The following is an 11,844-nucleotide window of genomic DNA, read 5'->3' on the forward strand; positions in this document are numbered from 1 at the left end:
CCCTGGTCGGGGAACTAAGATCCCAGAAGCCGCACAGCAGGGCAAAAAAAAAAGAAAGATGAATGACCTTACTGATAAGGAGACATTTGAACCAAGACCTGAAGGAAGTAGAGGAGTGACTATGAAAATATCTGGGGAAAAATGTTCCAGGGAGAAGAAACAGAAAGTGCAAAGGACTCTAATGAGAAGCACGCTTGGTGTGCTGAAAAAATAGAAAAGAGGCTAAATGGGGCTAGAACAGAGTGAGTTGGGAGAAGAATGGTAAAATATGAAGTGAGAAAGATGGCAGGTAAGCCAAGTCATAATAAAGACACTGACTTCTACTCTAAATGGGAAAGCATTAGAGGATCTTTGAGCAAAGTAGTGATATGAATTGATTCATATTTTAAAAGGATCGGTATGTCTATAATTAGACAAGGCTAAAAAGAATGGAGACACATTGTTGTAATATAGGCGAATGGTGTCATAGATAGGGTGACAGTATAGAAGGTGACAAGAAGAGGCTGAATTCCAAATAATTGGGAAGGAAAAAATGCTTATGGATAAATGAGACTTTAGACAAAGATAAAGTATTAAAACAAGAGTTTTCATACACTGAAATGAGATGAACTAGATTGAGTAAAAGAAAAAGCATGGGCTGGAAAACAATGATTCTGTTTTTAACAATTTGAAATTTAACATTTAAAGGTGTCTAGTAGACATTCAAGTGGACAGTATACTAAGGAAGCAGTTGGATATGAATCTGGAATTTAGGGAAAGAAATCAAGGCTGAAGATTCAAGCAAAGCTACCACCTTTTATGGAGTTTTTTTTGTAAAACAGAGCAGAGAATTAGAAATGTGGGGTTTAGGGATGGTTTTCTGTTTAGAGGGATTTTCAAGCATGTTTATATGCTGTTAGAAATTTTCTAAAAAAGGGGAAAAGTAATAGCGCAGAAGAAAGTCAGTTCAATTGCAGGGACAATATCCTTCAGTAGGAAGGAAGGGCTGGAACATGATTTTCGTACTTACTGGACAGACTCAGGGGTTCCAGTTAACATACAAGACCTTTCTGGAAGGCCACCACTGTCTACAATTAAAAACAAACAAAAATCTTAGGCCAAGAAAATGTTAACAGCATCATTTTCACTAGCAACTGTAAAAATGCTAGTTTTCTTGTCACTTTGAAAATAATAGCAAGAGAATAACATTACCAGGAGCTATCTGTATTTTGCATCCAGATTCCTGTTGTATGCGTGAGATCTGTTCACCTCCTCTGCCAATTACTAGTAAGAAAAAAGAAAATTATTTGCTGAAAGATTTTAAAGTATGTTTTGATTATGTTTTTTCATAGCTTTAAAAAAATCAGATTACTTACTAAATCCAACCATCCCATCTGGAACTTTGTATTCTTCTGTCATTACAGACCTGCTAAGAAATAACAGAAACCAATATTTTCCTTCAAAGAAAGATAGATAATTTGTTTACAAATAAAAGGTAAACATAAAAATGGAAATCTAATGGCTCCTAATAGCTTAAACTAGATTTCTAGGCACATACTTAAAATACTCAAAGTCAAAATACAGGGCCTGAGTAGTTAAACCCAGTATCTTAATTAAGGTCATACACATCAAGTGAGGAAGGTATGGTGGATGGAACAGTCTAAAGGCACGAACAAAAAGGAGTTGGGGCTGCAGTTCAGGAGATATCATTTTAACAGTTATTTTAATTCAGCTTAGTTCTTCTGAAGTGTGGCTAATTCCACCCATCCTTTCAAATTACAAACGTTATCTCACTCAAGAAAACAGATCATTTGCTATCACCTATTTGAGTCAAGGGAAATGAGCTATATATACCAAAAAAAAAAAAAAAGCAGACACATATTCACTATATACTACCTTGGCTGTGTTTCACATACAGTTCAACTAAAACTTGCAAAGTGCCCTTTGAAAAGCTTTTATTTGACTATACCTTTGCTGCTGATGCATCGGTGGTAACTGTGTTCCGAAAGCTACCAAAAAATTAAATAAAGTGAAAATTTAATTTAATTTAATTGACATATATTTAACAATATAATCATTTTAAGCAATTCCAAAATCTTTCCCCGACACACAGACAACACCCTGAAGAGCACAAAATTTTATGCAGAATACTTAACACTGAGAGTGGGCAAGAAACTCAGTGAAACGGCAGACATTATTGGCAATAGCATAGAAATAACTGTCCTTTTTCAAGCAGCATAAGCCAAGATTAAGAAATGGAGCTATAACCCCTATGTTCATAGCAGCACTATTCACAACAGCCAAGACATGGCAATAACCTAAATGTCCATCGACAGATGAATGGATAAAGAAGATGTGGTACGTATATACAATGGAATACTACTCAGCCATAAAAAAGAATGAAATAATGCCATCTGCAACAACATGCATGCAACTAGATATCCATACTAAGTCGGAAAGAGAAAGACAAATATCGTATGATATCACTTATATGCGGAATCTAAAATTTGACACAAATGATTCTACCTACGAAACAGAAACATACTAGTGGACAGAGAACAGACTTGTGGTGGGGGGTGGTGTTGGGCTGGGGGAAGGATGGAGTGGGAGGTTGGGGTTAGCAGATGTAAGCTAATATGTACAGAATGGATAAACAATGAGTTCTTACTACATAGCACAGAGAACTACATTCAATATTCAATGATAAACCATAATGAAATATATGACAACTGTACTTCAAAAACAGAGCTATAAAATAAATTGAACAAGTAAAATGACTTAGCAACTAAATCTTAAATTATACTGATACATGGCCATAATTGAAGTGGGAGATAGGAGGTATATTTTTACAAATAAATTCATACAAAAAGAAAATTCATGGCCTTCAACTAACTTCAAAGATACCCAACAAAACATAGGAACAAAGCCCTAATATTAAAATCCAGTTACTTTAACTTTTAACCCAATTTAAAATAAATACTTACAGTCATTTTGAGGAGCAACTTTCTTAGCATCTGGCTGATCTGCAAAATTAAGAGTCTTTTAATTTTTTGCCAATAAGTACAAACATAAGACTTAGCTCCCCCATGCCCAATCAAGAATACCAATATAAACATTTACTGAAATAGCTGAGGATATGGTTTATCATTTGAACCAAAACTGCCAAAAATCAACCCAAACACTTAGTGATCGAAAGAAAACGGCATTTCTTTCATTCTCTTCATGTTTAAAAGATGCACAGACATTAAAAAAAATTCTTTTTTACTGAATCAAATCACTGACCTTAATATATGTTAAGCACTTTAGAATGATACAAGACAAAGTATTTAGTCCGTTACTTAGCAAAACATCACATGCTAAAGTCTAATGATGCTTCCCACTGTAGGAACTGAAGATTGGAAGGAAAAAAACCTATCAAAATGTGAAAATTTGACATATCAAAAGTTGAGTGTATCTGACAGTGAACACAAAGCTATGCAAAATAAGTAAAAAATCACATTACAAGGCAATCTCAATCTAAACTGTTCTACTGTTCCTAACCAAACATTTCACAGCATAAACTTCAAAAGAAACTCAAACAACTACATGACTTCATCTTTATCTACATCCTTTACACACATGAATACAATGCGTACCTTAGAATAGGCAACCTACAGCTCAAAGTACTACGTTCTCCTCCCCCCTTCAAACTTAAATGATTAAACATCAGAATGTTGTGCAACAAAAATTCAGACACATAATCCAAGAAATATTTGTGTCCATTTAAGAATCCACTGGTTTATTTCACGTTTACATACTGAACACAGGTAATAAATAAAAATTCCTGCCTTTAAAAGGAGAGGGCATTCCCTCCCAGTGTGTTGTACTGCTCGGACTTGTCCAAGAGCCATCTACACATAAAATAAAAAGAATACATTACATACAACATCTGAAGCATCATTAGCTCATTTTTTTTGTATATTAAAACCTCACTATAAATGTGAAAGACACTTAAATAAAAGGAAACCAAGTACTCCTGGTCAAAAGCTACAAATACATTCTATACGCTCATTCAGAATCCTCCTTTAAAAAAAAAAAAGGGCAAAAAGAAAATGTATCAAAATTCATACATCAAATCTAAAACAAAAAAATATGTGCAGACTTCTAAGTTCAGAAGGTTCAACAATTATGTTTTTAAAAAATACAAGGCACTGTTTATCTACTGTTTTAAGCCACATTTTGAGTTAAACCTGAAACACAAAACAAGGTACTAAAACAAACAAAAAATGGTATAACCTGCAACACACTAAAGTAGCAAACTATAGCAACTTCAACCTTTAAAGTGAAATCTGAAATAACAAAGTAATGAGAATACAGCATCTCAGATTAATTCATGTATGATGAGAAAAACCCATGAAATGTTTCCTAAACATTTTGTATTTTTGTTTTCTTCAGTATATTAACAAGTCGTCTGTGCAAACTATCAATCTGGCACAATCCTAAAAGAGGGAAAATGATGTTTTCTAGTAAGACAAAACTGGCTGGTTAACTCAAATTTTACCTACCTTGTCTAGGTCTCTTTTCCCCCCTCTCCTTTTGAGGCCAATATAACCCTTACAATTTTAGGAACCTTATGATAAAAGCAATGTTTCAAAAAAAGAACATTTGAAAAATACTGAAAATCACTTCAACTAAACTCTGTTTTTGTAAAACAATTTAAAATATTTATGGCTATAACTTACCTCCATCTTCCAAAGGTCTTTTTTGTCCCCCATAACCATAGTCATTAGAATTCAGTGATGTACCAGCATCACCTCCAATTTTTGCTGCAATCTTAAAAAACAAAAAACACACCGTCATTAAGGATAGCATCATAACTACATTATTTCCTAATATATGCTAAATATCTATCACATAAGAAAATTAATTTGATAGACAAATTAAAATTACAGTTCGATTTATTACTATCATTAATAACTTCAGAGAGTTAACAAATAATTCATCATCTGGAATTGCTTCTGATATATCTTTATAAGAACAAAGAAGTAATCAATTAAGAATCGTTAGAAGACTGACCAAATAACTTTGAGGAAAATATGGATCCTAATTCTAACTTCACCATGTCTCTCTCCCATGACTCTCTATGTGTTGGTATAGGGAGAACGTGAACATGCTAAGGCTGTGCTGTCTAACAAGGTAAAATGCTAGCCACATTTGGTTACTGAGTATTTCATATGTCTAGTCCAAATTGAGATGTACTTCAAGTGTAAAACGCACACCAGATAGCGAAACCTTGGAACAAATACAAAGAATGTAAAGCATCTCAAAAATTTTTATATTGAACACGTTAAAATGGTAATATTTTAAATATGTTGGGTTAAACAAAACATGTTAACTTGCATTATACTTCTGCTGGACAATCTTTTTCTAAGGAAACGAGGAGGTGTGGAGGAAGCCTAGGAAGTTGTACGTCCAAGAAAGTCTCTGTTATAGAACCACATCTCATTTCATTGTTAGAGACTTAACTTTTAGAGTGGGCAAACATCGTATAAGAAACACCAGTCTCAAGTCATAAGTGGGGCACAACCAGGGGTTATTTACTGCATTTTTCTATGAAAAGGGAAATGGAACTAAAATTGCTGAGTGCTAGCGAAAGGCCAAACTCTATATTATAATAAATGTTTTACACTCATTTTGTCACTGAATCATCACAACAATTCTATGAGGTAGAGTACTCAGTGAGATAGATATCCATTTTACAATTGAAAAAAATCTCAAGAGATAACTTAATCAATGTTACATAGTAAGTGAATGGTGGAGAAGTCCCAATTTCTACACACCTCCTTGGCAGTTACTAAAAGTGGTAATCACCAAAGATGGGTGATGGGCTCATTAGAGTTCATCACGTTATTCTTTCAATTCTGAGTATGCTTGAAATTATCCATAATAAAAATTAAACAGAAAATGAAACTTTTGGTGACTGGAATTCTTCTAAAAAGGTGTTGATGTGGAACTAAACCAAGTGCCTCAAGCTTCATTATAATTAGAAAACTGGAAAGGATAAGCGTATTCAACGACTTGAACCCAATATGTATCACGTAAGTCCTAAACATGTATCAGTTCCCATATACCAAATGTATTTCCTAGGATTCCTAGGTTTCCCTTTTTCTCATCTGTAAATGCAAACACCCACCACAAAGCATATTAGGATTAAATATAAAAATGCTCAACAAAAAAGGTATACAATTATATATTTCCTGACTCTATAGCTTTGGTCACTCTAACCTATCTTAATCATCTTTCACTTTCTCAAAACCTTATTCGAATCTTTGATCTAATTAAAATCTTATTTCTTTTCTGAAAGTTTTCCTCATCACACCTGAAAACTGCTTTTCCACCCTTCAGTTTTAAAGCAATCAGCATTTGAATTGTTCCTTAGGAAATTTAACATACTGCTAGGCATTGATGTTATGAGGAAAATATTTCTGGTCCAAGGAAAGAGTAATACTAATGAAAGAAAATGGTTTAGGCTGGTAACACCTTCTGCAGTTAGCTTTTATAAACACTGAGTTTGCAAAGCAGCACTCCTCGAGCTCCAAGGAACTTCTGCACAGAAAAAGGATATTTATTTATACCTCCCTATCCACTGAATAGTTCTAAAAATATCCAACCGAAAATAAAATTGATCCTTAGTTCACTCAGAAGAACCAGTTAGCACCATCTCAAAAATTCAGAACCAATACAAAAACATTAGAGAAGAACTTTTAGAAAAAATACTAACAGATTTGATCAATTCTCCAAGATCAACAGAAAACATACACTTCCTAGGTCACTTCACAGAATTTAAGAGAAACAGTAATTCCTAAAATCCAACCTCTAACTATATAAAATTCTTATGAGACTAGTAGAATTAAGTGTAGGTAACTTCTTTGATTTTCAATTTACAATAAAAATTCAAGCTTTCCATTTGGACCCTCCCTACTTCTCAAATGAGTAAATATTTTTTGTGCTTTCAATGTTTTAGCATTTTCCACCTTTCTTCATCAATTATTCCTAGAAACCAAGAATTCTGGAGTTGAAAGGAAATTTGAGATTACTCAGTCATACCACCTGATTTTAAAGATTAAAACGACAAGAACAAAACCACAAACAGCAACACACAAAAAGCTGATTTTCAGAAGTAATTACCTAAATGCCCAAAATGACTATCTCCTAATTTTCAGTCTACATGCTTCCTTAGGCTTTGGGGTCCAACCGTGATTTGGGGTCAGTGGTAATTCTGGTTTTACTGCTTTGTGTCCTTGCCAAATTTTCTTAAGCATTTTGTGCCTCATTCATCTTCTGTGTACAAAAGAGATAAATAGTTTCTACACTTACCCTGTAGAATAGTTGTGAGAATTAAATGAATATAAATATGCTTAGCACAGAGCCTAATATGTAGCATATAAATTGCCAGTTACTATGAACAAATCAGCACACTTTAATTCAACTATAAAGCAGGTTCACAAGACTTCAAATATTCAATTTAAAAAATTTAACAGGTTTTTATTTGTACTGGCCAAAGACATACACTTTGAAAGAACATAATTATTTTCAGAACAAAATCTCACTACTGCTTTAATTCATTAAAGATATCTGTTGATTCAATTCAATAAATATTGAGTACCTACTATGGGCAAGGTCCTAATGGATTCAATTCCTATGCACCAGAAATGTGAAGAGGCTAGAAATATTACTGGCCCACCACTTTATTAACATTGTCCCCTCTTTACAGCCCAGAAATCTTTGCTTATTATCATAATCAAGCTTTGCTATCCCATCTCAAAATGTGTTAAAAAACCAAAAACAACCAAACAATGCCCCCCCCACCCCGGCACACAATCAAATGCTAGTTTTCACTGAAGAGATTAATGGTAAGTAAAAAGTCAACAGTTCTATTTTATAAATTTTTCATTGCATTCAAACATAATACAGTCTGAATTACTTTCACAATTATCCAGAGATTTCAAGAATTAAGTACTTAACGACTAATTTAATAGTTGTTTAGAGGGGAAGTGATGAGGATTGATATTCTTGCATAACCTGTGATCTACCACTCTACTTAGTCTCAGTCTCTGATTCACTTCTATCTTCATACAACCTTAAGGGGAAAAAAGTAGATAGCTATCTCTCAATTTTCCAGTGTTTCAAAGACAGAACTTGTTATCAGTGTGATCACTAAAGATCTAATCAAAGAATTTCAACATCACCCTCTGCAGTTACAGTTTGAAATACCCAAATATAAATTTCTAAAGTACACAGGTTGGAAACTCTAAACTAGAGAAGCAGTCTGGTGCCCCTGTGCTAGATTAGGTCACAGAATATTATAATAATCTGGAAATTTCACATTAAAAAAATAAACTATTAGAATTCTCTGGAAAAAAGACTGAGCAACTCGGCCTCAACTGCCTGATGGCAACAATCAGCTAGAGTAAATGCTACTAGCATTTACTAGATAGGGACCAGGGATCCTAATCATTTGTTCTGCTTTCCTGCATAACAAAGAACTATCCAGCTGAAATGCCAATAGCTTCCCAAGCAGTATGCAGCTCTTTGAAGGCAAGAAGCTGTTCTTATACCTCTTCCTTCCAAAGAACACAGCACAATACTCTAGACAAAGAAAAGAAACTTAAGGTTAGATGGAGATTTTGGAAATATAATTCAGTATCCATTTAATATAGATAAGGAAAAAAGTTATTTCAGGGATTAACCTAATTTGTCCCTTCAGCCAAAGCACTTTTCCCTATACTCCACTTACATAATCAGACAAGCAGCTCTACAACCAATATACGAAGGCATTCTCAAATGTAACCAGAAGGGGCAATTCAACTCAAATGCTAAATTTGAGAATCTCAGATTTAAGATCAATTCTGTAGAAACAATCAAATTACAGCAAAGACACTTGTAAATTATATTACAGAAAGGGCACTGGGGCAGCTATTGGCATATAAACAGAGGACACGAAATTCATAGTTTGAGGACAATTTCTATATTTAAAAAAGCAGTCTAAATAAGAAAATTGTCTTCAGAAGTTGTATCCACCTGTACCTTTTCTCACCTCATTTTCCACCCTCCTTCCCCCACCCAACCCTATCCTCCAGAGACTTCACTCTTAGGTTCCCGTCATCCCCAAAAACCCCATACCTTTGCACATGCTGCTTCTTTCTCCACTGGTCAAACTCTCACTCATTCTTTAATGCCTTGCTTAAAATATCAGTCCTTTACTTTGGCAGTTAGGTACCCCACTTCCTGGTGTTGTGTACAGTACCTGATTCATAGAACTCTTAAATGTTTACAGAACAAATAGATGAATTAACAGTGCCCATATTTTGTCTACTGTTTGAAAGCGTTAATCAGATACTTCTATTCTTTTGTCTTTGGTTCCTTGACCATCATAGCTTCCTAGAAGGCAGAAACCCAATTAACACATTTAAAAAGTCTCCAGTACAGTGTGTGTCACAAATTAATTCAATATGCTGGTTGAATAAAATAATTCAGGTGAGTCTTCCAATCCAACCTAATAAAACCCTTCTAACAGACTTCCTGTCATTATATAAATGTTTCAGTCACTATTCTAAACATGTTCAGAAGTAGTAAATAAGAATTAGGTGAATAAATCGCAGAATTAGGGTTAATGATGACCTTCTGTTGACTACTTGGAAAATTTCTGATTAAAAACAAGTACAGGTACATTTTTATTTATAATGTGTTCACATTATAAAAATATGAGCGCTTTGCTACATCACTACAGATTTTATGGATTTTGACTCCAATGATCCTTTAATCCAACCGGGGGGTGAAAAATAAGTTAACGAAGTGAACTCCTAATGTAATCAAAACATACCACAAAATTGGATTCTGATTATCATGAGCTTAACACTGTACTCTAAAAATGTCTAGCATCTAACACGCATCGTGTCATAACGAGAATATAAGATTCTTACTTTTGCTTAGACACAAGTCCATACCAACATCACACGTTTTAAAATTACATTAAGGGACTATCTAATAAAGGTAAAGTTCAAATAAAATCCTGGAATACAACTTTTTTTTTTACAGCTTTTGTTTGGGTAAGTGGTGCCTTTAGGGCAAATGTACGCACCTACGTAATACAAAGAGGTCTGGTCAGTTTACGACTCTGAACTGAGAGGCAGATTCAAATTGAAACTTAGGGTATAATGGCTCTGAAGCCATTTTGAGAAGTAAGAAGGAAGGAACCGTAGAACACGCGTAAATCCCGCCCTGAAGAGGGATTCCAACCCGGAATACGAGTGCTCTCCTCTAATTCTCTTCTTTGAAGGTGTGAAAGTGTATGGTACGCGAAAGATTAATTGCGGGAGAGCTCGAACGGGTTGGAAGCTCTAAAGACTGCTTTAATGACAGATCCCCTCCCTTACCATGGCTCCTGCGGACAGACCCTAGTCCTTTCCCAAATTCATTACTAGAAGCTTCCATACTATTGTGTAAAACTACGCGCGCTTTACCCCATGGAAGAGGATGTTCACTCCGAGAAAAAGGAAATGCTAACTCCTTGGAGAAAAAAGCGCGAGTACCGCAGAAACGGGAGAAAAATCTAAAGCCTTCTTCGCGTAGCACGCGTTGGGGTTCAAAGTGGCTTAGACACCAAGAACACAAAACCGAGTTCCACCCTCTATTCGGTATTACCAACGTGGGGAAACGTGAGTCTCGTCACATTTCAGAGGGCGGAAGGGCACTTCTTTCCTCTTCCTCATGCGCGAAGAAGTAGCGGCCTACTCAGCCAGCGGCCAATTACCGTGAGCTGTCGGGGTCTCGCCGCGCGGTCCAGACTTACCTGCCGGGCTCTCTGCAGCGCATCTTTGAAAGCATCGTTAACTCCTCCACCACCACCGCCGCCGCCTCCACCACCAGCTGAGCCAGAGGAGGGTGGAGGCACTGTTGAATAATCTGCCATGCCTACTCTACAGTGGCCGCTACCGCTTCTTCGCAGGGACCTCTCAGCCAACTGCTAAGAAAGAAAGAAAATGGCGGCCGTCGAGGCTGTATCACATTCTTGTGCGACCATCGTGCCGTAGAGGGGCGGAGACTGAAAGAAGAAAATCTCGCGATGTTTTGAAGCAACGCGCTGGTGTGGGGGTGGGGCTGGAAAAAGACAGGCAGCGAGATATCGCGAGAATTGTCTTTAGATTTCGCGAGAATGGGGTTTCTGTTGGCGCCTCTTATATGTGCGTCCTTGGGTTGAGGTGGTGCGGTTATCCCTCTGGGGTAGTGGATGAGACTGGTGAGCTGGCCGTCGTCTGCTTAAATTTTTGAAAGGCTGGAGGAAAGGAGTAGTTTCTTATCGGTCGCCGCCTCAGGGAGGTAGAATGGGTGGATTTTCCGCCGAGGGTCATTCTGTGTACCATTGGGGAAGTTGGGGACGTCGATAGGCGTAACGGCGGCACAACAGTGTCTAGAGCGTGCCGCCGGGAGGGCATCTGGGAGAAGCGCGCTTTGGCTGCCGCGCGGTGATGCTCCCGAAAACGTCCGCCCGGCATAGCGGGAACGGGGCATGATTTTTAAGGGTAGTAAAGTGTCCCTGCATTTTACTTCTACATTGTCACTTTTGAGTTTTGTCACAAGTGGGGATGAATTTAGGCCGGAGGCATTAGTTCTCGAGCTGATTTAGAAGTTTTTGTGTAAATTCTTTGGATGAGGCTGTGACGATATGACTGCCCTTTTCTTTACCTTTTTAAAATGTAATTGTTCCTAAAATTCAGTTTTAGCCAGACTCAGTAACCTAGTATCGTTATGTATCCATGGCCAGTTTTATTGAGGTACTTATAGATAAGAAACAGCGTCCATTTCTTGACCAAAATTGGCTTTGTG

General features: G+C 36.4%; 1 protein-coding gene across 15 annotated transcripts in view; it reads right to left on the minus strand.

Annotated features, from left to right (window-relative positions):
- Nucleotides 1-11,033, minus strand: part of FUBP1 (far upstream element binding protein 1) — a 34,033-nt gene extending 23,000 nt beyond the window's left edge. For 4 of the 15 annotated variants that reach the window (XM_068540141.1, XM_068540147.1, XM_068540142.1 and 1 more), the window contains exons 1-8: nucleotides 10,811-11,032; nucleotides 4,701-4,791; nucleotides 3,807-3,869; nucleotides 2,964-3,002; nucleotides 1,949-1,988; nucleotides 1,356-1,408; nucleotides 1,192-1,263; nucleotides 1,010-1,067 (exon numbers count right to left, since the gene is read on the minus strand). In XM_068540141.1, the coding sequence (XP_068396242.1) occupies nucleotides 1,010-1,067; nucleotides 1,192-1,263; nucleotides 1,356-1,408; nucleotides 1,949-1,988; nucleotides 2,964-3,002; nucleotides 3,807-3,869; nucleotides 4,701-4,791; nucleotides 10,811-10,930 (536 nt within the window). In that variant the 5' untranslated portion in view covers nucleotides 10,931-11,032. Of the gene's footprint in view, nucleotides 1-1,009; nucleotides 1,068-1,191; nucleotides 1,264-1,355; nucleotides 1,409-1,948; nucleotides 1,989-2,963; nucleotides 3,003-3,806; nucleotides 3,870-4,700; nucleotides 4,792-10,810 lie in introns of all 15 variants that reach the window. The other 11 variants (XR_011073539.1, XM_068540139.1, XM_068540150.1 and 8 more) reach the window with 8 other exon arrangements.
- Between the last annotated feature and the right edge of the window lie 811 nt (nucleotides 11,034-11,844).

Source organism: Eschrichtius robustus, chromosome 3, assembly GCF_028021215.1.
Source record: "Eschrichtius robustus isolate mEscRob2 chromosome 3, mEscRob2.pri, whole genome shotgun sequence".
NCBI lineage: Eukaryota > Metazoa > Chordata > Mammalia > Artiodactyla > Eschrichtiidae > Eschrichtius > Eschrichtius robustus.